This window comes from Mirounga leonina, unplaced genomic scaffold, assembly GCF_011800145.1.
Source record: "Mirounga leonina isolate KUSES-001 unplaced genomic scaffold, KU_Mleo_1.0 Mir_168, whole genome shotgun sequence".
In the NCBI taxonomy this organism is placed as follows: Eukaryota; Metazoa; Chordata; class Mammalia; order Carnivora; family Phocidae; genus Mirounga; species Mirounga leonina.
Genome location: NW_023270426.1, coordinates 49,302,252 through 49,327,685, shown reverse-complemented (window position 1 = coordinate 49,327,685; position 25,434 = coordinate 49,302,252). Strand labels below are relative to the sequence as shown.

Below are 25,434 nucleotides of genomic sequence, written 5' to 3'. Positions count from 1 at the left end.
GCTTGGTGTTTTTGGCTTATCAGCTTCTCTAGAACGCAGTTTTTCAGTCTTTGATATATGTGGTAAAAATGAAAACCCAAGGAACTTCTGTTGTTTCATTCTTTGGGTCCTGAGGTCCATATCCAGTCTTTTTTCTCTCTGCCTTTCCTTAAGTTTATTTTATATATAATGTCTCCTGTTTCTAGTTGTACATAGAGGAATAGGGAAAAGTATATCTACTCCATCTTTTCAGAAGTGAAAAGTGTGTTTCCGGTACTTAGTAATAAAAATTACCTCTAAACAGCCCTTGAATTGGATCTAGGTAGAAATTATTGTCTTTGTATGCTTTTTGTTTATTTATATTTAAGACTAAATGCCTGTAGGCAGATTTTATTGGCAGAGATAACAATGAATTCAAATTAAAAAGTACAAAGCAAAAATATAGAATCACCCCCTGTGGATATACAGTAAGTATCAACCTGAGTCTTTCTTGACAACACAGGGATGTACTTAATCACTAGTTTTTAACCTGTCAAGTTTTATTATGATTTCTTTTATGCATGCTGCAGTTGAAATAGTTCTCTTTGTTCTGATCCTTTGATCCAATTACAGAGTGACTGATAATATATGGAAATAGTTCTCAGGTTTTAGGTAATCTTCTTATCTTCTGTTATAGGCTTTGTTAGTCTCATGGTCAAGTTTTGCCTTTGGTCAGCTATGGATATATCTATGGGGATTTAATATTTTCAGAGGTTTACTATGTAATATAAAAGAAGTATTATATATAGCACTAAAGGACAGTTATGTTGTTATAAAATAAGAGAAAAGGCAAGGCCTTTCTTTTATACAGGTAGCATAATATTTTCAAATTCCTTTCAACAGTGGTATTCTACAGTAAAATACTATCATGATCATAGGTGTTAAAAAGTTTTTTTTGTATTTCTTACAGGATGATGGTTTAGAAGACAATGAAAAGAATTTCTATGAATCTGATGATGAACAGAAGGAAAAGACTGACCATAGGAAGAAGCCATATACTATGGACCCAGACCATAGACTTTTAATTCGGAATACAAAGCCTTTGCTTCAGAGCAGGAATGCAGCGGTATGTTAAAACTCTTACGAGAAATAATTTATGGATTTTTTAAACATGGTTAAAAGTATGTAAGTTCAATAAACAGTTTTTCAGTGTGCTAATGGAACATTTGTCTGTTTATTTGATCATACACCAAAAAATCAGGTTTGATGAGATTACTTGGTTTGGTAGTTACATGCCTACTGGACTTCATTTACTTTTTTGTGCTTTTGTTAATTGGCTTTTCCTAAGATACGAGCTCAAGATGTTTCTCATTGGATTGGAAGACAGTGCGTATTTCTCTGTTACTTGGTTGTAGTTGAGAGTATTTAATCTGGTATCAGTCCATAATATTCAAATGAACCTAGTAAGAGTTTTTAAGAGACTGACATATAAAGAAAGTGTCTAGCATAACGCCACATACTTAATAAATTTTAACTGGTAGGAATAGCAGTTAAAAATCATTTTCATTTGGGGCGCCTGGGTGGCTCAGTTGGTTAAGCGACTGCCTTCGGCTCAGGTCATGATCCTGGAGTCCTGGGATCGAGTCCCGCATCGGCGCATCGGGCTCCCTGCTTGGCAGGGAGTCTGCTTCTCCCTCTGACCCTCCCCCCTCTCATGTGCTCTCTCTCTCTCTCTCATTCTCTCTGTCTCAAATAAATAAATAAAATCTGTAAAAAAAAAAAATCATTTTCATTTGAGTCCTGAGTTTTCTTTTGTTTTACATCTTTTTGTTTTAAATACACTTTATATTTTAGAAGACTACCTGTGCACAATAAAAAATTAGGAAATAGGGACTAGCAAAACTTTAAAGAAATTAAAACATCATATTCCCATCACTCAGAAACCACTATTATGTCGTGATGCATTTTCTGCCAGAGCCTTTTTCTGCATGAATATACATATATTCGCATGTATGTTTGTCTACACATACATATTTTTTAAACCAAGGTAAAAATCATACTGTACGTAGTACTTTTTTAACCATTTTTTTCCTACTCTCTAGTCCTATTTCAATAAAATTTCATCTCACTTAATACCAATTTATTTTAAATTATCTTTTATAAATAGGCAATCTAAACCAGTATCTATAGTATCTGGTTGTTACAGCTCTTAAACCTCTCAAGTCTCAACGAAATGTTCTTCTGGGTGTTCACTTTGCTTACTTCATAGTGCTATTTAATTTTTTCTTCTGTGCTCTGTGTTACCTGTTTACTGGAAGTTATATCTAAACATTTGATGGAGTCAAGTAAAACATTTTCTTCATATTTTTAATTTAAAAAATGTTCTTAATGAATTGTTCTGTTCAGTTAATAAAAACTTTGAAAACGTGGAATTTTACTTGAATTATTTTAAATTTTCCGATGCCTGCAAATTTAGAGCTTAGCGCTTGGTCTATGTATCTTAATAATTAGCAGAAGTTTTTATCTTATGCCTGATAATTTAGTTTCTATATCATTATTAAATAACCATACACAGTAATAAAAAAAATGCTATTTTACTAATGTTGTAAAACATGGTTATATTTCAGTGAGCCCAGCTTAGCCAGATTGTATTAAGTAGCTGTAACTTGTCACCTAAAACTCTCTCTATAATTGACTCACTACTTATCTTTGTTTTGGGAATTGATTATAGTCCAAATACTTACTGATCAAAAATGTTCTTGAATGGTGAAACAAATAGTAGTTTGTATTTTTTCCCCCAGTATGTTTGATTCCCTACTTACTTGATTGTGTACCAAATAAAGGTAGTTTACTTTTTGTCCCAATATATTTTGGTCTCCTGCTAATTTGATCCTGCTAAATACATATAAAGGTTGACTTTTGAAGGATTGTGAGTAGGTTTCCTTCATTTAGCCTTACAGTTAAAGGAGAGACTTTGAGAATTTTTTTCAGGAAACTTGGTCAGTTCTGTGTAGATTGAATTGGAGATAAGAGACATTGGCAGCAGAGTGTCGGGAGGCTGTTCTAACTGTAGATAAGGTGACAGTGGTATGAGTAGGTAGGAATAGAAAAGTGCTTATAGGATATACTTTATCATCAGTGCACAGGATTCAACTGTAGAAGGCCTATCTTATTTGTATAGTCATTTTGGACTTTGGAGATATGGGAATTTCCCTCTTGCCTTTTACAAATTAGACTATAAATTTCAAATTCTGGTTATGGAAGAAATTTTAAACTTTTAGATTTGTAAATACTAGGGGAAAAGAAGAGTATGTATCCCTGTGGGCTTAAGGGAGTGCCCTAAATAATATATTAGAAGAGATGACGTACTGAGTGGCATCTAGAATCTTAAAAACATTGACATGTATAGAAAGTACAGTTTACCTTTTTGCCAGTAGCATCGGACTATTTGTAATAGAAAGGGGCTTAATTAATTTCTGTAAAATATATTACAATTAAGTTTCACTTTCTTTTCTATTATATACTAATACTTACTAGTCAACTGTATGCTTTAAGATTTGTAAAAATGACTATCACCTACTTGTAGATTAAGTCAGTCATAGAGATTTTATTTTACAAGATTTTATTAAAAAAAATTTTTTTTAACATTTAAAAAAATATATTTATTTGAGAGAGAGCAAGCTAGAGAGAGAGAGAGAGAGCGCATGAGACAGGAGGAGGGGCAGAGGGAGAAGCAGACTGCCTGTTGAGCAGGGAGCCTGACATGAGGCTCAGTCTCAGGACCCCGAGATCATGCGTGAGCCAAAGGCAGATGCTTCACTGACAGAGCCACCCAGGCGCCCTTATTTTATAAGATTTTAAATTCAGGAGAGTTTGTTCTATAATTACAGTGTATTTGTGAATCACAAGTGAAAAAATAAAATATCCTTAAGTTCCTCAAATTCCCAAGTAATAAATCTGAAAGCTATAAATGAGCCTTGTTAAAAAAAAAAAAATACGGCAAAGTGCCAAACAACAGTAAATTTGGGACTCTGTGAACTGTATTTTTTTAAAAAATGTTTCTTATAAAGAGAATAAAAAAATTTTAAAAATGTTTCCTAGTTTTGGAAGGAACTCCTTTTATCTCAAGCACCCTCAGCTGCTGTATGCTCTTTAAACTACATAAAACTCCTGCCACATATTTGTTAGAACTTTATAGAAGAAGCAGAAGTAGAGTAGTATTAAAACGTTTTCTGAGCTAAAGTCAAGATGATGTAACTACTGTGGCTCTCTCTCTGCATTTGTCACAGGTTAAACTGGATCACTTTTCAGTTTGGACTTTTGATCTCTGGATCTAAGTGTAGAGGCATGTCGGGGAAACATAGTACTCTTATATTTTATGACAGAAGTTCTCATCACCCTTTTAATGGCTTTGAAGCAAAGACGGTTTTTAAGGTTCTGCATTTTGGAAAAAAAGATTATTTCAAATGCTGCTGCTTTAGATTAATTGTTTTAGTAGAGTTCATTTAATTATAATTTTAATGTACTCATTTTTAACATTTCCAGCTTGTTACTTTTCCAGAAGTGTCTAGTCTTCATTTGGAAAGGCATACTTAGAACTTTTAAAACATTCCCAATCTCAGAGCAACAGCAGCAGTGTTAAGGAGAGTCTGGGGTTTGGAGTGTTATGTAAAGCTTTGCTATGTACTGACTGGCAGACTTTGGGTAGTTCATTTAACATATGTTTTCTGATAACATCTGTCTTCTTTTCTGAGGATGTGTTAGTTTCCTGGGGCTGTCATAACAAATTACCGCAAACCAGGTGAATTAAAACAACAGAAATGTATTTTCTCACTTTTTAGTGAGAAAGTGGAAATCCCAAATCAAGGCATCAAAGAGTCGTCGGTTCCTTTTGGTGGCTTTAAGGGAGAAACTGCTTTTTGGTAGTTTATAGTGGCTGCCCGCAGTTCCGCACTCAGTGGCTTATAGATTCATCACCCCAGGGAATATACTCTGCCCCCATCTTTACATTGCCTTCTTCTCTGTGTCTGTGTGTGTTCTTTTCTGTCTTTTATAAGGACACTCACTGGATTTGGGGCCCACCCTAATCCAGTGTGATCTCAGTCTCCATCATTACCTTAATAATATCTGCAAAGACTTTTATCCAGGTAAGGTCACATTCTGAGGGTAGACATGAATTCTTGGGAGGACACTGTTCGTCCTGCTTGAAAGGGTAACAGCATATTCATCTTACTTCATAGGAATTTTGTAGGCGTAAACAATATGTGAGAATGTACTTTGTAGAGTGCTCCCATGTTTATAGTTCTTACTGTTTTCATGCTTTATCTTTTAGGTGGTAATGGCAGTTGCTCAGCTGTATTGGCACATATCACCAAAGTCTGAAGTTGGCATTATTTCTAAATCACTAGTGCGTTTACTTCGTAGTAATAGGTAGGTCATGATTTTATTTGTTTTTTCTTTTGTATTCCTTCAAAAGTAATGTTTGAACAAATATAATCTTTCAGACATTTATTACATGATTGTGTGTTCTATCTGTAAGATTTCATACTTAAGGGATCATCATACAAGCCTTTATACATTTTATCTCTAAGTTCGTGATAAATATAAAATTTCTTTTAAACTCAAGCCCAAAGAGATTGAAAATATTTTGGCAATGTTTAAGATCAGATTTTTGTCATTGTTTTGTTTTTTGTGTTTTAAGAATTACCACATAGTTTCAGCTATTTAGCTTACCCTGAATATTTTGTTATAATTAGTTACTTTAAATTTAAAATTTCTTTCATTGAGTGTTTACTTCTGCTAATAGAGTTGGGGGAAAAAGATGCATGTTTATTTTTGCCTGTAACATGACCTTCGTGCCACAGCTACTTAGCCCTAGACTGACTTCTGCCATTCCTTAGTGAGAGCCTTTGTGTTCCTAATCTTTCCTGTCTTTGTACACATGGTCATTCTTTTCCTTTTTCTCAGTTCATTAATTTTTCTTTTCTGTAACTCATTTAAAGGTTATCAAAAGGCTCTGGAATGCATCTTTCACATGAAGCTTTATACCAGATTCACTTCTACCTTAGATATTTGGACATAAAATAACAGAACTTTTTTTTAAATCTATCTTTTCACTCTGGTCAGAACTGAGTGACACAATGAGCATCTGATCAAGAGTTTATGTTAATGCTATGGTCATGTTTATTGTTAGCCCTAAGAATATCTTCCTTGCATGTGTTCAGAGTAGCTGTAGTATTGGCTTTACATCTTAGGAATACAGTATTGTAAAATAGGCTTTAACTTTTCCTCATGATGAATCAAATCTTATTTATTAGTAGTTCATAGGAAAATGTGTTTAAAAAGAAGACATAAATATCTCAGATTTACTAAAACCTTTTTAATATTTGAATTCAGTATGAAACTTACTGCTGATTTTTTTGTTTAATATACTGTGTACATAAAGATATTTAATTGGAAAATATATCCAATGAAAATTCTCCTTTAATTTTTAGGGAGGTGCAGTATATTGTCCTACAGAACATAGCAACTATGTCAATTCAAAGAAAGGTATGTACATAGTAAACACATAATCCAAGAGAGAAATGAATGCATTAGTACCAAAAGTGTATTTATATATTTCTTTTTATAATCTAGGGTATGTTTGAACCTTACCTGAAGAGTTTCTATGTTCGGTCAACTGATCCTACTATGATCAAGACACTGAAGGTATGCATGCTTTTATTTTTCAGGTACCCTTAGTACATCTTTACTTTGAAGATACTGCTGTAGCTTCTAGCATCTGCAAAATGGAGACCTGCTTTTTCAAAAACACAGATACATTTAGGGATTTTCTTTATACTTTCTAAACTTTATTATTATATCCAGTCACTGCTGCATCCTAATAATACAAAGTTGATACTTGCTACCTGCACGTTGAATAACCCATCGTATACTGGACAGACAGACAAATAGATAATTTCAGCACTATGTGTTTTTTAAGTGATATTATAGAGATTTGAATTGAGTACTGTGCAGAACCAAAAAATGGGGTTAATTCTCTAGGATTTAGAAAGGACTTGTGGAAAAGTTGATGTTTGAGTGGATCTTAAAAATTCACAAAAATATTATTCTTTTTTGTTCTTGGTTGGTAGATTGAATGGGAGGTGGTTGTAGGGTTTTGGAGTAGGAGAAAGGAACAGTTTATGCCAACAGAGATTATGAAAGAGTGTTGTGTTCAGGGAATAATAACTACATTAGAGAACATAGGGATATACAGTTACGATAATTAGAACAATGTGATATTTAGACAGAAGAATAAGTGGGATAGAATAGAAAGCGTGGAAACATCCATGTATATGAAGATGTACTATATAATAAAGGAGACCTTACAAACCAGTGTGGAAAGGATGGACTTTTCAGCTTATATTGGGATGATTGGCTATTCACATGGAAACTGGGTTTAATTATAAGGAAATCTAATACACATCCAAATTGTAGGATATTTTAGGAAATACTTGGCTTGCAGTCATCAAAAATGCAAGGTTGTGAGGGTCAAAAGAAAGATTGAGAAACTTTCAGGCCAAAGGAGACTAAAGATAAAACTGAATACAATGTTTGATATTGAATTGGATCCTTTTATTATATATTATTGAGATAATTAATGAAACTTAAATGGGAGTGATGATTGCATGAATGTATGTATAAGTGTTAATTTCTTGATTTTCTTGGTTCTCTTGTGTTCTGTAGGACAATGTCCTTGTTGTAGGGAATATACACAGAAGCATTTGGGGACAATGTGGTGTCAGATTGGCAACTCTCAAATGATTCACACCAAAATAGTTCCTTTTACCCTTTCTATATGTTTGACATTGTTTTTTAAAAATTATATAAAAAATGAAAATGTTTTCATCAAAATAAAATGCAAACTGAAGTCTTAATCTGGGAAACAAATATTCCCAGTATATATATCTGAAAAATGACTAGTATTCAAAATATATAAAGAACTTCTATAATCTATCCCTTTTAATTGGAGTGTGTAGACCATTTATTTTTAATGTAATTACTGATATGACTGTGTGTGTGTATATATACCACACATACATCTTGTGTTTTGTTTTCTATTTGTCCCATCTGTTCTCTGTTCCTTTTTTCCTTTTTCATGCGTTCCTTCAGATTATTTGAATATTTTTTATGAGGAAGAACTGAAACTTTTTTAGTGAGCCTATTGGAGATAGACTTTTAATTGTGTATTCTTATAACTATGAATCCAGAAGAAAGAATTAAAATGTCCCAAGTATTTGGGATGGTAGGATGAATGAGAACAAATCAAGAGAATTAACTAATATCTGGAAAACAGAGGTATTACATGGAGGGCAAGTTGTTTTCTAACTTTATTAATAAAGGGAAAAAAGTGCCAAACTGCCTTAAATTGTTCAGGTTAATTAGATATAAGTTGTAAAGTTGGTACAAACAGGGAAAATGTAGGATTCTCTTTTTCCTAATTGTTTTTAACCATTATGTAATTACTTGTTCTCTATTTGGAGATGTTAAGAGGACAGAATTTACCAGAAGGGTATAATGCCTCACAACATTTGTAACAGTGTGACTTTTTAAAAACAAAAATTACCTTTCTAAAATGAAACAAGATGAAACCAGAGAGGGAGACAAACCATAAGAGACTCTTAATCTCTGGAAACAAACTGAGGGTTGCTGGAGTGGAGGTGGATTGAGAGGCATGGGGTGGCTGGGTGACGGACATTAGGGAGGGTATGTGCTATGGTGAGTGCTGTGAATTGTGTAAGACGGATGAATCACAGACCTTTACCCCTGAAACAAATAATATGTTATATGTTAATAAAGAAAAAATTACCTTTCTATTAAATGCCTAGTCTTTATTAAATTAATCCTTTTTCTTTGTGTTTTACAATGTTACTCTCTTTTTTCTACTGTAGCTTGAAATTTTGACAAACTTGGCAAATGAAGCCAACATATCAACTCTTCTCCGAGAATTTCAGGTTTGTATGCAGTGCTGATTATAAAATAACTTCTAAAACATTTGTTTAGTTTACAGTCAAATATACATCTTCCTCAATTTCCCAATAGGTAATTGTGTTAAGTAAAACAGTGATTTGGGACAAGATTGAAAACTAAGAAATTTATAAATTTTCATGAATAAACATTAAGTACAAATTTAAAATTTAAGGGAAATGAAATAGTAGTCCCTTTCATGTTTTCATAGAATTTGAAAGACTGGGTTATAACTGTTTTTTTTTTTTTTTTTTTAATTATGTTACTGGTAAGGATTCCATGTCTATGTGCTGTCATCATTACTAGTCCATTCCATACTCTGAATTCATGAAAGTGGCTTCACTTCTTACCTGGTTAATCTTGTTTAATTGACCTATTACTCTTTTAGATAGTTTCCTCTTAGCTTTATGTATTTTTGGTCTAAAATTGCTTCTGTTATGATGTTTTTATCATTGTTTTTGTTTTGTGTTGTTGTCCTTTTTAAAACCATTAATGCTTAAGGATGAGGTGCCTCCCAGCTATACACCCTTAAAAAATATTATTCAAAAATTATCTCATGGATATATGCCCTTTAAGATGGAGGGGTCAGCTCTGGAGACTTCGTGGTAGAGGGTATGAATTTTGTACCTCATCAGCAGTTTTCTTAGTAAAAACATACCACATGCTATACACAAATCACAGTTTTTGTTAACTCCCAACTTTTACAGATTTTATTTATTTTGTTGCTATAATCCTCCCTTCACCCATATTAAATTTCATTTTAGCTAAATAGATACTGTGTTTTTTTTAACTGTGTGATCTTATACTTTTAACAGGAGTAGTAGAATATTACAGCATGTCCATAATTTATAATTTTATAACTGGATTGCTGTACTGTCATGCTGTGTATTTTTCTAGAAGAATTCCTTGTAAAATTAGGATGTTTTGGGGTGCTGGGTGTCTCAGTTGGTTAAGCATCCAACTCTTGAATTTGGCTAAGGTCATGATTTCAGGGTTGTGAGATGGAGACCCATTTTAGGCTCTGCACTGGGTGTGGAGCCTGCTTAAGATTCTTTCTCTCCTTCTCCCTCTGCCCCACCTCCGCAAAGTAAATAAATACTTTTAAAAAATTAGGATGTTTTCGATACCCAGTCATCTTATATTTATATATGCCAGAAAATAGGGCATCTCAAGTTTTTATCCAGTGATCCATGGCTATAGAACATTGCTTGGATTTGATTTTTACTTCATTTTTATAAGTTTGCTTTTATTTTTTTTTTAAGTTTTTAATTTTGGTCTCTGTTTGTGTTTGTTCTTTTTCTTATTGTAGGTAATCTGTTTGGGTGTCCTTTTGGTATCAACTTCCTGCTTAAGTCAGATTTACTGGGGGATGTAGGCAGTGAATCTCAGGCAATTTTATGGCATTGTGTAGTTATACAGAGGTGACACATTGGACCTATTTCAAAATATTGGTGATCTAGCCATTTCAATTAGTATCAGAATTTTTTTTTATTATTATGTTATGTTAATCACCATACATTACATCATTAGTTTTTGATGTAGTGTTCCATAATTCATTGTTTGCGAGTATCAGAATTTTTAATAAGGTCCATCGTTTAGTTAGACTTTCTAATACAGTCTTTCTTTATCCACTTTTATCACTGTCAATATTTATACCTCACTTTTGTGGTTTATGAGTTAGGTTTATAGGTATGTACAGCTTACTTATAATAACTTTTTGAGTAAAATAGAGAATTTTTCTAAAGACGTATTTTTTCTAATTGAGGAAATTAGGTCATCAACTGAGAAGTGGTTTAAATACAATTGATCTTTCCTAAATGGAACTAAGAGAATTTGTGTAATTTATTTCTTCAGTATTTAATCCTGTTCTTGGTACTGTTTTCACGAAATTTGTATGGTTTTAGATATTCTTAGATTTTCTCTTCCATTTGTCATTTTGGCACCATTTAAATGTACCTCCTTTTTGGCATGTTAAATAACCATAGTGTTAATTTTACATTAAGTATGTCTCATTTGAGGTTGGGAATCTTTTTAAAAATTTCAGTTGAGGGATGCTTGGCTGGCTCAGTCAGTAGAGCATGTGACGCTTGATTTCAAGGTCGTGAGTTCAAGCCCCACATTGGGAATAAAGCTTACTTAAAAATAAACAAATAAATAAAAATTCAGTTGAAAATGGGATTTTAAATTTTGTTTGCATATATTATATAAATATGCATATTTAAAGTATACTTATTTCTGTAAACAAAAGCTCAGTTTTTAAATTAGGAAAGTTATAATCAAAGTGAAATTCTTTAGGGCTATATTAAACTTTGTAAAGATCCTTTAACTTTCTGTTGTTAAATCAATGATTTCTTTTTAAGTTTAGTAAATACATAGTTTACAGTATGTTTTTAAAACATTCTTTTAAAGAAAATCTATTTTGAAAGTATGATAATTTGTTACAAACTGAATTTTTTTAGTCTTTACTGATATACTGCTCATTGTAGCTATATAGTTTTACTACCATTCAGATACCATTTTGAAAATGTTTGTCATTAGTATATTTGTCCTTTTCCTCCTCTTCTCCCAACTTTAGATTTAGTGTCTCTGAAAAAGCAACCCTTTTTTTCATAGATTCACAGATGCTGCTGGTTAAATGAACTGAAACCTCCAAAGAGAGAGTTCTCATCATCTCTTTCAACCTTGCACTTAAACTAATTGCTGTCTTTGGGTGACTGCTCCCCACTATCTGTTTTGGAGTCACAAGCCTCTGTGGCCACAGGTGAATGAACCTGGCTTGAAAATGTGCCTCTTCTATAGGCACATTCTTTAAGTAAAAAAACAAAATTAATTTAAGCTAAGTCATCAGTTGGACCTATTGTACATATAAATGAGAATATTATATATTATAAAATTTGTATTTTTGATAAAGCTTAATATATCTTTTTGTTCACTTGATGGTACCAAAGTATAAACTAATTGAAATATTTTTTTAGACCTATGTGAAAAGCCAGGATAAACAATTCGCAGCAGCCACTATTCAAACTATAGGCAGATGTGCAACCAACATCTCAGAAGTCACTGATACATGCCTCAATGGCCTGGTATGTCTGTTGTCCAACAGAGATGGTAAGTTGACAGTTTCATTTTATTTTCAAGTAATTTAGCATTTGAATATTCTTTTTTTTTTTTTTTAATGTTTTATTTATTTATTCATGAGAGTCAGAGAGAGAGAGAGAGAGAGAGAGAGGCAGAGGCAGAGGGAGAAGCAGGCTCCCCACCCAGCAGGGAGCCCGATGCGGGACTCGATCCAGGACCCTGGGATCATGACCTGAGCCGAAGGCAGACGCTTAACCATCTGAGCCACCCAGGCGCCCGCATTTGAGTATTCTTGGCATGATCTTCAAATTGTAACATTTTTTAACATTGCATTTTAGTGTTTCCTATATGTCAGTAGCATGGTCATGATGAGAGTAGCATTTTATCCTTGAAATACAAAGACACACACACTTTTGAGTTGTTTTAGTAAATTAGATAATAAACTTCCAAACAGTATTTCCTAAATAGAACTAAGAAAGTGTAATTTGTTTATTTCTTCACAGTTTAATCACCTTCCTTATACCCTTTCCACAAAGGTTCTATTTTACTGCTTTTAGTGACATGTAAGTCATGTATAATATTGGTTCACCTGCAGAGGGTGCTAAAAGCAGGCAAATGACTATAATATGGAGAAGTAGCTAGATCAAAAAAGTATGTTTATTATGTACCTTCAGAGTTTTTTTTTTTCAGAAACTCATCTAATAATTTTATATTCAATATTAAACTCAATTTAAAAGTCATCAGTTTGCAACAGCTTTGTGTTTTTAAGCCAAACAACATCTAAACGTTTTGTAAAACTGGATAGGTGATAACCAGTGAAATGCATAATCTAGATTTCATATTGTTCTGTGGTAAAGTGTCAGTTATTTCTATGGTATGGCTTTAGAATAAGTAAAACCATTTGGAGAAAGATCAGTATTAGTCAACTTTCACCTTTATAATAATTTATGTAGAAGATTTTTGTTATAATTATATATTTGATTAAAACTTTTTTTAGGAAAAGCTCAATAATCTATGTAAAATTATTGAAATGATTTATGGAATTCTAAGTAATTATGTCATATTTAGACATAAGCATATAGGACATAGCAAACATAAGTTGAAACATAAGAAAATTGATTATATTTATATTCTATTTATATTATTATTTGTATTTTCACTACACTAACTCTCTTATCCCTAATTATCAATTCCCAAATGTAGATCTCTTTAGAAAATTATACCATTGTGATAACTACTTCTAATGAAAAAACTAAAACAAAATTTAGCCCAATTAAGAGTGATTTTTTTTTTTTTGATTTATTTATTTGAGAGAGAGAGAATGAGAGAGAGAGAACACATGAGAGGGGATAGGGCCAGAGGGCAAAGCAGACTCCCTGCTGAGCAGGGAGCCCGATGCGGGACTCGATCCCGGGACTCCAGGATCATGACCTGAGCCGAAGGCAGTCGCTTAACCAACTGAGCCACCCAGGCGCCCCAAGAATGATTTTTTTATTGTGAACATAAAATTATAAACTTTAATCCTGTAAACTCACGATAATATGATGGAAGAACATTTTTCTACATGCAGTATTAAAACTAAGGGGCAACAAAAATTATCAAGGAAATAGGTTTTTTTTTAAAAAAGTATTTGACTATAGAAGGTAACTAGAGGAGATTAGGATGCTAAATGTTATTCATTTTACCTGTTTCTACTTTTCATCCTTTTTGTCTCTATTTCTTTGTCACACTTTAAAATGTGAGTTGAAAAACATGTTTTATTTCCTGTATCTTAATAATGACTTTCTATTCAATTATATATGACACATTTCTTGGGAAAATATTTCCAGAACATTAAAGATTATGAACCAAGATTTACCAGGGTAATTATTCTTTTAAAATTTTATTACATACAAAAAGTACTACAATTAGAATACTCACTAGTTCTTTTAAATACAAAATATATTCAGGGTTTCTAAATTTTAGTTTTTGATCTTTTTTCGCATGTGAAAATTTCAAGTTGTAGATTTTAAAGGAATTATCTCTACTTTTATAATGTATTAATTTCTTGAAAAATATTTTTTTATTGACTTTGATTTAAAAGATAAATATTCTACCCCAGTAGCACTTTGAAGGGAAGAATAGATTGTTTTGTAATTAGGTGATGGGAGATTAATATAATCTGTATTCACTCTTAAAAGTAGGAAGATTTACTAATTTAAACTCTGATATTTTGATGTTTAGGCTTTTGTTTTTGGTAAATCAAAACCGTCGTTGTAACAGTGGCTTTTTTTCCTGCAGTTTGAATACTTAGAAACTTAAATTGTATTGTCCAGATTTGGGTTGCATAATCATCACTAGCCTATAGTCTCTGATTCTTTAATTCTTTTTCATATGAGTTATACTTTTGTAGTTTGGAAACCTCATTAAAAGTAGTAAAACAAATAAGGAGAATATTTATATTAAAATCAGTAGCACTAAAGAAGGTAATATTTTTAACTTTAAAATGGTCAATCCTGACAACATAGCTCCTTTCTTCCATTAAAAGATCTGCTCTGGGCGCCTGGGTGGCTCAGTTGGTTAAGCGACTGCCTTCGGCTCAGGTCATGATCCTGGAGTCCCTGGATCGAGTCCTGCATCGGGCTCCCTGCTCGGCAGGGAGCCTGCTTCTGCCTCTGACCCTCCCCCCTCTCATGTGCTCTCTCTCTCATTCTCTCTGTCTCAAATAAATAAATTTAAAAAAATCTTTAAAAAAAAAAAAAAGATCTGCTCTTAGGAATAGGTATCTAGAATGAGGCCTCAGTTTCTTTAGAATCGTCCTGTAGGATCTTTTAAAGCTCTAAGGATCTGTGATTCTTCATTTTATGTCAATACAAATATCTGGTCATCTGTTCAGATAATGTATCTTAAAACCTTAGGGGCAGCATTTAGGCTCCATTGTTTTTTACATATATTTAACACATTGTTTTTAGACCTGTGGTTTTTTTGTTTTTTGGGTTTTTTTTAAGTGTTATTGACTTCTCCCTTCTTGACATGGAGAGGACTTTTCTAGGCAGACTTGAAGCTTGCCTAAAATAGTTCAATATCACTATCTGAGATTAATTTGACAAAATTTTCAAGGACCTTTATGAGAAATCTGCATTTCATTTGGCTTAGCATAATTTAATTCTCTAAGGTAATTTACTTCAGTAACAGATTAGCAAAATTTGCTTGTCTGAATAACCTTACCATCTACTGTAAACTAAAAGGATTGGGGCAGAGGACTATTTTTTGTTTCGTTTAGTTTTTTATAATTCAGTAAACATTTATTGAGAACTTGAATATGTTGGGGTATTTAGTAAATGTTGAGTAGATGAATAAGATACTCATCCAGACTATAAAAGGTTCCTGCCTTTACAGAGTTAACAGCCTAATGAAGAGAGAAGTAATATAAAACAAGTGTATTATAGTTTTTCTGTGTATTGACCACTTACTCTGTTGGGAGCTATCTGCTTGCATGCAGAACTAGACTACCTATGTTTGAATGTTAATGTTACCTTGAATAAATTACACAATCTTCCTGTGCTTCAGATTCTTCATTTGCAAAATGAGGGTAATAGTAGACTGTAGTAACCTTGAAGACATATGCTAAGTGAAATAAATCTGCCACAGAAAGCCAAATACTGAATGATTCCACTTGTGTGAAATATCTAAAATAGTCAAATTCACAGAATCAGAGAGAGTGGAATGGCAGTAGCCAGGGGTGGTGGAAAAGGGAAATAGGGAATTACTGAACAGCAAAAATAATGTTTCAGTTAAGTTGAATAAACTCTAAAGATTTGCTGTGCAACATTGTACCTATAATCAACAATAATGTATTGTAACTAAAGTTTGGTATGAGGGTAGATCTCATGTTAAGTGTTCTTACCAAAATAAAGTTAAACTGAAAAAAGTAGTAGGCCGTATTTCTTTGAGTAAGGACCCTTAAGTTTTATTAAGTACAAGGAGGAAGCTAGGAAAGGTCCAGAACACAGGATCACTTTGTGCTTCTGGTAGAGCAGCACCACAGTCCTGTGGTCTTTGAAAAACAGGAGATAGCATAAAGGAAAAGTAGGGTGGAGTTATGTGAAGGGATGAGAGGGACTTGGGGTAAGCAGGATAATGACCCCTGCCAAAGAAGTCCAGTTTCTTATGCCCAGAACCTGTGAATATGCTACCTTCCATGGCAGAAGGGACTTTGCAGATGTGATTAAGATTCTTGAGATGGAGATCAAAAGGGTCCTTTTCAGGGAAGGAGAGATGTCAGAAGCAGAGATTGGAGCGATGCCATTGCTAGATTGGGGCCTTGAGCCAAGCAATGTGGACAACCTGTAGAAGTTGGGAAAGGCAAAGAATGGATTTTCTCCTAGAACTTCCATAGAGAGGTAGCCCTATTGACATCTTGCTTTTGGCCCCATAAGGTCTAAACTGTTAACTTCTGACTCTAGAACTGTAAGATGCTGAATTTATGTTGTTTTAAGCCACTAAGTTGTGGTAATTTATAACAACAATAGGAAAGTAATATAGCATCAAAGGATAAATGATGCCAAATATATTTTTCAACTATAGCCGATGCTGCCTCTCCATGTGTATAATTATACAATATTTTTTTCTTGGTCTAGTTTTACAATAATATATTTTAAAAATAAAAAATTTTATGCTATGGATTCTTAAAACCACACTTACCATATTTTACTTTGCATAGTAATTTTAATTTTTCTCACTGGACTATAGGTTTGGCAAAGTCAGGATCTTAATCTTTGTTTTCATCAAAGCTCAAAGCAGTGGTCTTTATATAAGTAATAGCTGTACCTCTTAACTTAGAGTTTAGAGATGAAATGGTACATTCTGAATTCTGGACAAAGTCATATAATGCTAGTACATTTCTCTCTCTTCATCTTTAAAATAATGAGAATACGGTACCTACCATATGTTACTATAGAAGAGAAAGAAATATTTATCATGTCATAAACTAAAGCATGGTATAACCATCAATTTATCATTCTACTGGAGAAAGAGATAGTTTGAAACACGTATGTTTAATAATGATTAAAATGATAAAAATTTTACTTGTATTCTTAAAGGGAGCTAGATAAGAAAATATACTTCAGAGAAAAGAATAATAACACAAGTCATGGTATTTCCAGTATAATATTGAAATAATACTTTGTAGTGTATGCCAGGGGAATCTCTAATGTCCAGGAAGGCCTATTAATAAAAAAATGTCAAAATAGTAAGTAGAGGTATTGTAGACTTATTTATTTGGCGTCGGTAGCATTAATAATTGTTTATATAAGATTCATTCCATAAGTTTAGGTGCTCTGGCTAACTGGATTACAGTTCTCTGATGGTGCCACCAAAAATGTAACTCTGGACCAGTGATTAGCTACTTCAGTGTGATAACTCAATCTCAGAATCCCAGTTTCAGGATCTGCTTCCTTGGAGCCAATCCCAGGACCAGTTATTATATTAAGTTAGGGCCCTGGCAAGAACAGATGGCACACTTAAAAAGGGATGATTGAAGATAATTTAATGAAGGAACTATTTATAAGATGTGGGCAGGATTAAGAGAAATCAAGAAGGTATGGTGTAACATCCTGGGGCTAATAGGCTAGTGACCATGGGAAGCCCCTTTATCATATCTAGAATTGAAAGGAAGGGGTGTGAGGAGTGGGAGCACTTACCAGACTCAGCAGGCGAGAGCCATTCAGAAGAACTGAAACTATCAGTAGAGGAATGCACACACTGCCAGGGAGACCTGGCAGTAGAGCCATCTGGGGTAGCAAATAGTCTGTCCTCCTGCCCCTTGATCTCCTGCTGGGGCTTCCTGTCAGCTAACCATAGCTGGAAGCCAGGAACAAGAGAGTTTGGTTGATGCAGTCTGCAGAGGTCAGCCTCTAAGGGCACAGAATGAGTCAGGAAAGGTAGAGAGTGGATTCACTGGACAAATGGAGACAATCCAGCACATAAGCCCACTCTTTCTGGCTCTGAAGTCAGTGCTATTTCTATAGTAACACCTTTCTTAGGACTAATGATCCTCAGTACTAATGTTTTCTGTTATCACTTAAGGAAACTTTTGGTTTTAGTTTGCTGTTTTCTTTAGAATTGGAAAAAAAGTTATTTAGGTTGTAGGTGTTTGATTACCACTATGTAATTGATAGAAACCAAAGAACCATATGGTAACTATTTGATTACCACTATATGGTAGGAATCAAATATTTGAAAGCTGTAGTTAAAATCTAACCTCACGTTGCTTTTCTGACTCAAAGAGGCAGATGTTGGAAGGGGATATCAGAAGCTAGGAGGCAACAACACAAGTTAGAAATTAAAGTATACTCCTCTGCTTAAGACAGTGTTCACCCCCAAAGTTTGGAAATATACTCGTGATTATAGTTTTCACCTAGTTATTTGAGACCTATAGAATATTTTGCTAACTTAAATTCATATTTTACCAAGGATACTGCATTTGAATTGCATTATGCATATTTAATATGAATAATCTCTCTTTTTCAGAAATAGTTGTTGCTGAAAGTGTGGTTGTTATTAAGAAATTACTGCAAATGCAACCTGTACAACATGGTGAAATTATTAAACATATGGCTAAACTCTTGGACAGTATAACTGTAAGTACCAATTAAGAGATCTTTCTGAATTTAACTGGATTTTAGTCAATAAATTATAGTGTTGTGGAAATAAATGGACATCTTAAAATATAGTGGCTAAGAGAGCTTAACTGTCTGGATTCACATCCTGGTTCTAAGATTTTACACTGTTGTGGAAGGGATTATAAATCTGAAAAAGGGGAAGGATGCAATAAATGCTGCAGTGTTAGATTGGAAATGGAGATATCAGTGTGAACTTCATGGGTTTATAAATTCTAGATGCGTGTGTGTATGTAAATGCGTGTGTGTGTGTGTCTATACGCATTTATGTGTATACATGTGAATGTGTATGTTGAGTATACAAACATCTCTTTCTTTGAGAGGGTCTGCATGCAATAATGCCCAATACAAATGAGCACACCTAGTACCTAGATTTTGTTTTGTTTTGTTTTTAATTGAGGTATATAATTTTATACCATAAAATGTACTCATATAATTTTGCAGTTTTTTGTATATTCATAAGGTTGTGCAACCATCACTACTGTGTAATTCCAGTACGTTTTCATCATTCCAATAAAAGAATCCCATGGCTCAAGCTGATCCTCCCTTTACTCCAGCCCTTGTCAGCTACTAATCTACTTTGTCTCTGTGGATTTGCTTATTTTGGACATTTCATATAAATGGAATCATACATCAAATGGCCTTTTGTGTCTGGCTTCTTTAACTTAGCATGTTTTCAAGGTTTGTGCATGTTCTAGAATGTAGTACTGCATTCCTTTTTTGGTAGACCTTGGTTTTTAAATTTCATTCACCCCTTGAAGGAACCAGGGCTGCTTAGAGAAATGGCTGATTTTAGAACTAGGGCAAGGAAAGAACAAGATGATCTTGGAACATCTTGTTGGGCAAAAATAGCAAGGAAATGCTCACAGAATGATAGAGACGTGTCAAAAAGACACAAAAACCAGCTTGAAGGGGCAACCACTGGCCACTTTGGAAAACAAAATAAATTATAGTAAAAGGATTATGGCCTATTGAATAGAGTAAGAATCTGTTGAGGCCACACTGGAATGAATGAATGAATGGATGAATGAATGAATGAGAAAGGGAAGCTCTTTCTTACGATGCAAAACTAGTAAATGTGGAAGGAATGATGGAATTAGAATATCACCACTTGCAAGCCATCACAATAATAATAGATTGAGGTAAGAATCATTAACAAATGGTAAAAAGTAGGGGGTGAAAGTTTGAGTAGTCATAGGATATTTGTACAGTTTCAAAGTATATCCTCATAAGATACTTAATTACAAAGCATAAATTAATGACTTTTGACTTTTACAATAGGAGAAACCTTGCAGATGTTACCTGAACCAAATGAACATAGTTTACATTGCCAGCAATGGGATTAAACACCATCTGATATAATATAGTGAATAGAAGTTAGCATCAGGTCTGTTGAATTTTTGCCAAAAGTGAATGACTTGAATATAATCAAGAAACAAGAGACAAACCCAAATGAGAGTATACTACAAAATAACTGGTTTGTACTCTTTAAAAATGCCAATATCATGAAACGTAAAGAAAAACTCAGGAACTTTTTCCCATTAAGAGAGTTTAAAAGGATAGGACAACTCTATGCACCACATATTTTTATATTTTCTTTTGCTATAAAGGATTTGGTAGGATTTGGTAGGGATAATTGGTAAAATCTCACTAAAATCTGTAGATTAGGTAATAGTATTGGTTCAGTATTTAAATTCCTAATTTTAAAATCATTTTACTGTAGCAATACAAGAGCATTCCTTTTATTACAAAGTTTGCAATGAAGTATTTTGATGTTTAAGGATAAGTCTACAACTTTCCTTAATTTAGAGAACAGTATTTGTGTATATATAGAAAACTAAAGCAAATGTAGTAAAGTGATGACATATGAGGAATCTGGGTGAAGAGTATTCAGAAGTTCTTTTTATTCTTCCAGCTTTTCTATAAATCTGAAATTGTGTTTAAAAAATTAAATTAAAAAATACTAATCTTTGTCCCACCACTTACCCGCTTTGTGCTTTTACATTAAAATCTCCATACTTTTCCCATCTTAAAATGGTGATAATAAAAAAAAAAAAAGCAAAAACAAAAAACCCTGGTATTTTGTACATATTACATTAGTTAATATATATAGTGCTCTTAAGAATATTTCCTGGCACATAGTGGTACTATGTCTCCTGTCATTATTATTTAGGTCCTATTTCATTCCCTTTTTCTAATTATATTTCCTGTTTTCAGACTCCTCAGTCTGTGTCAGTCTGATTTTGACTCCTCACCACTAACACTGACTTTTCCAGGGTCATTGACTGTCTTCTTATTAAACACAGTGGGTAATTTGCTGTTGATGTCTTTCATGATCTTTTGTTAGCATTTGACTTCACATACTGCTTCTTCCCTTTTGAAACATTCTCCATGGCTTCTTTCTGGTTTTTCCTCAAACTCTTTTCCATTGTGTTTGCCCTTCACTATGTCCCTTCAATGTTGATTAAAGTTTTCTTTTTTCATTGTTGGTTAAAGTTTAAAACTAATGTTCTGTAACTAATAGGGTTATAGTTTAGGGGGGAAATATATTATTTCTTCTTTGAAGATGGGGTAACTACGTATACTCTGAGTCTTTTCAGAGGGATTATATTTGTGTGGTTTAAGGCAAGGTTTGGAGCTGCATCAGGACCAATATTTAATATCTCTGGTGGCAAAATTTTCTTTCCCTTGGGGTGTTAGTAAAGTTTGCAGGGCAGTTATATGTGTATCTTAAAGCTTAGAATAAGACTCACAGGAGTCTGTTAGCATCTGAGCTCCCACCAAATCAATCACTAGAGTTCCTTTGTCTTTATATCTACTCTTATTATTGATTCTAATTATCAAAGCCAGGACTTCTCAGAGACTGTGTATGAGAGGTGTAGGTATTAAGAGAGTAAATTTGGTATTAGCAGACTTAGGAAGCTTAAACTCATACCAACTGTCTTTCCTGACCACAGTGGTATGAAGTTGGAAATCAACAATAAGAGGAATGTGAAAAGGTGTACAAATAGGGTTGTTAAAGAGGAAATTAAAAGAAAAGAATTATCTTGAAATAAGTGAAAATGAAAACACAACATATCAAATATTATGGTATGCAACAAAAGCAGTTTTGAGAGGAAAATTTATAGCAATAAACACACATATTAAGAAATTTAGAAAGATCTCAAAAAACGACCTAACCTTACATCTCAAAGAATTAGATTTAATTAAAACCCAAGCCCAGCAGGAGGAGGAAAATAAGAAGGATCACAGCAGAAATAAATGAAATAGAGACCAGAAAAATAATAGAAAAGATCAATAAAACTAAGAGCTGGTTCTTTGAAAAGATAAGCAAAACTGACAAACCTCTAGCTAGACTAAGGGAAAGAAAGAATAAATAAATAAAATTAGAAATGAAAGAGGAGACATTACAATTGATACTACAGAAATATATAGAATTATAAGAGACTACTATAAACAATTATATGCCAACAAATTACATAATCTAGAAGAAATGGATGCCATTTCTAGAAACACACAGCCTACCAAGAGTAGAATTCTACCAAACATTTAAAGAATTAACACCAGTCCTCCTCAAACTCTTCTAAAATAATGAGCAGGAGGGAATACTTCCAAACCCATTCTACAAGACCAGCATTACTTTGATACCAAAAGCAAATAGGATACCATAAGAAAAAAAAAAAAAACTGTAGACCAATATCCCTGATGAATATAGATGGAAAAAATTTCAGCAAAATATTAGCAAACTGAATTGAAGAACACTTTAAAAGGATTATACACCATGACCAAATGGGATTTTTCCTTAGGATGCAAAGATGGTTCACTCTACACAAATCAGTAAAATCAGTACATCACTTTAATAAGATGAAAGACAAAAATCACATGATTATCTGAATAGTCAGGAAAAAGCATTTGACAAAATACAACATCTTTTCATGATAAAACCCTTAACAAATTGGTTGTAGAAGGAACATACCTCAACATAATAAGGAACATTTATGACATACCTACAGCTAACATTATACTCAGTGGGAAAAAATAGAAAACGTTTCCCCTGAGATCAGGAGCAATGCAAGGATATGATATAGGCTGATACGATTCTATATGTAGAAAATCCCAAGAGTTAGTCAAAACACTGTTGGAATTAGTGATTTCAGTTATGAGGCGTGTTACAAAATTAACATAGAGACATCAGTTACATTCCTTTACAGGAAATGAAGCATCTGAGAAAGAAAGAAAACCATCCCCTTTACGATAGCATCAAAACAATAAAATGGGTAGGAATAAATTTCAACGAGAAAGTGTAAGATCTGTATAATGTAAAGACAACCCACATTCATGAATGAGAAGGATTAATATTGTTAAAATGGCCATATTACTTAAAGCCATCTACAGATTTAATGTAATCCCCATCAAAATACAAAAGGCATTCTTCACAGAAACAGAAGAAACAATCCTAAAATTTGTGTGGAACCACAAAAGAGACTGAGTAGCAAAAAAAACCTGACAAAAAAAGAACAAATCCAGAGGTATCACACACCCTGATTTGAACTGTACTGCAAAGCCATAGTAATAAAGGCAATATGGTATTGGCACAAAAATAGACATAAAGACCAATGGAACAGAATAGAGAGCCTGGAATTAAACCCTGGCATATATAGTCAACTAATACTCAGCAGGGGAGTCAAGAATACCTAATGGGGTGGTGCTGGGAAAACTGGAGAAACACATGCAGAACAATGAAATTGGAAAACTGTCTCACTCCACTCAAAAAATTTAACTCAGAATGGGTCAAAGACAAAATATAAGACCTGATACTCGTAAAAGAAAACATAGGGTCTTTCCCGTTCATTAATACTGGTCTTGGCAATAACTTTTTTGGGCATGACATCAAAACCACAAACAACAAAAGAAAAAATTAACAGATGGAACTACATCAAACTCCAGATCTTCTGTACAGCAAAGAAGCAATTAACAAGGGGTGCCTTGGTGGGGGGAAAAAAAGGAACATCTAACAAAATGAAAAGACCTACAGAATGAGAGAAAATTTTGCAAATCATATATTGGTTAAGGGATTAATATCCAAAATAAACAAGGAACACAGTCAATTCAATAACAAAAAACCTGGTATGTTTAAAAAATGGACAGAAGAACTCAATAGACATTTTTGCTAAAAGGACCTCAAAATGACCAACAGAGATTGAAAAGATGCTCAGCATCACTAATCATCAGAGAAATGCAAATCAAAACCACAGTGAGGTATCACTTCACACCTGTTAGAATGGCTATCATCAGAAAGACAAGAGATGACAGGTGCTGATGAAGATGTGGTGAAAATGAACCCCTTATATATTGTTGGTGGGAATTTCCATCAGTCCAACCACAATAACAATATGGAAAAAATTAAAATTACATTTACTATACAGTCCCCCAGTTTGGGTATATACTCAAAGGAAATGAAAATAGAATGTCAGTGAGATATTTGCACTCTCGTGTTTATCACAGCATTATTCACAATAGCCAAGATAAGGAAACAAACCAAAGGCTCATCAGTGGATGAATGGATAAAAAAAGTGTCATACACACACGCAATGAAATATTGTTTAGCCATGAGAACGGAGGGTACCTTGCCATTTGCAACAACATGGATAGACTTTGAGCATATTATGCTAAGTGAGATAAGTCTGAGGAAAACAAATACTGTACGATACTACTTACATGTGGAATCTAAAAGAGTTAAACCTATAAAAAAACAGAGTAAAATGATGGTTTCCAGTAGATGGAGGGTGGGTAAGAGAGATGGTGTTTAAGGGTACAAACTTGTAATGAGTAGTAAACAAGTCACAGAGATTTAATGCACAGTATAATCAATATAGACAATAATGTACTATAATTACGTAATGTAATATTAGTACATCAGCAACCATTATACTATATAAATATCAAAATAACAGACTGTGTACCCTAAACTTAGTGTTACATGTCAGATTTATTCAGTAAAAAGAAAAGTAAGATTGGAAACCAGATCACTTGGGTTCATATTTTGTCTCTACCTTTTACTGGCTTTGAACTTATGCAAGTGACTTGACTTCTCTGTGCTCCAGTTTTCTCATCTGTAAAATGGGAACAGTAGTACTAATAACTTCACAGATCTATTTTGAGAAATCAGGGAATCAATGTGCTTAGTAGAACAGTGCTTAGTGTAAGCTATTATGATCACGGTTATAGTTAATGTATTTGAGGAAGAAAACCTGATAAGGCTTAAATTTAGTATGCTTTATTGTGGCCCCTTTTATATTTTACTTTATTTAACACAACTTCTATAATGCTTATATGCCAGGTACTACTCTAATCACCTTAAAAATATAAATCATTAATTTTAATAACAACTTTGCAAGATAAGTTCTTTTAGTATTCCCATTTTACATATGAGAAAACTGAAGCACAGAGAGGTTAAGTAACTTGCCCAATGTCACATAGCTCGTAAGTCTGCTTTCTTAACCAATGTATCATGCTTTTATCTCTTTTCATTTCTGGTGTCTGTATTTGTATTCAGTTCCTTGCCTACTCACTGACCTGGCCGTGATTTTATTATTGTTTCCTTTTGACAAATTGGGCACTAGATTGATATGGTCCATGTTTGCCCAAATGTGAAACAGATGTTTAACATTATTTGTCAGTGATCTGTTGATGGGAGATGAGAGAACTTTTTCCTTAGGGCCTTGAGATG

The 25,434-nt window shown here is 33.4% G+C and overlaps 1 protein-coding gene across 2 annotated transcripts in view; it reads left to right on the top strand.

Annotated features, from left to right (window-relative positions):
- Positions 1 to 25,434, top strand: part of AP3B1 (adaptor related protein complex 3 subunit beta 1) — a 263,265-nt gene that overhangs the window by 112,573 nt on the left and 125,258 nt on the right. For both annotated transcript variants that reach the window (XM_035014705.1, XM_035014707.1), the window contains exons 8-14: positions 929 to 1,084; positions 5,291 to 5,388; positions 6,453 to 6,507; positions 6,595 to 6,666; positions 8,892 to 8,954; positions 11,943 to 12,075; positions 18,556 to 18,665. In XM_035014705.1, coding sequence (XP_034870596.1) covers positions 929 to 1,084; positions 5,291 to 5,388; positions 6,453 to 6,507; positions 6,595 to 6,666; positions 8,892 to 8,954; positions 11,943 to 12,075; positions 18,556 to 18,665 — 687 coding nt within the window. The remainder of the gene's footprint in view (positions 1 to 928; positions 1,085 to 5,290; positions 5,389 to 6,452; positions 6,508 to 6,594; positions 6,667 to 8,891; positions 8,955 to 11,942; positions 12,076 to 18,555; positions 18,666 to 25,434) is intronic.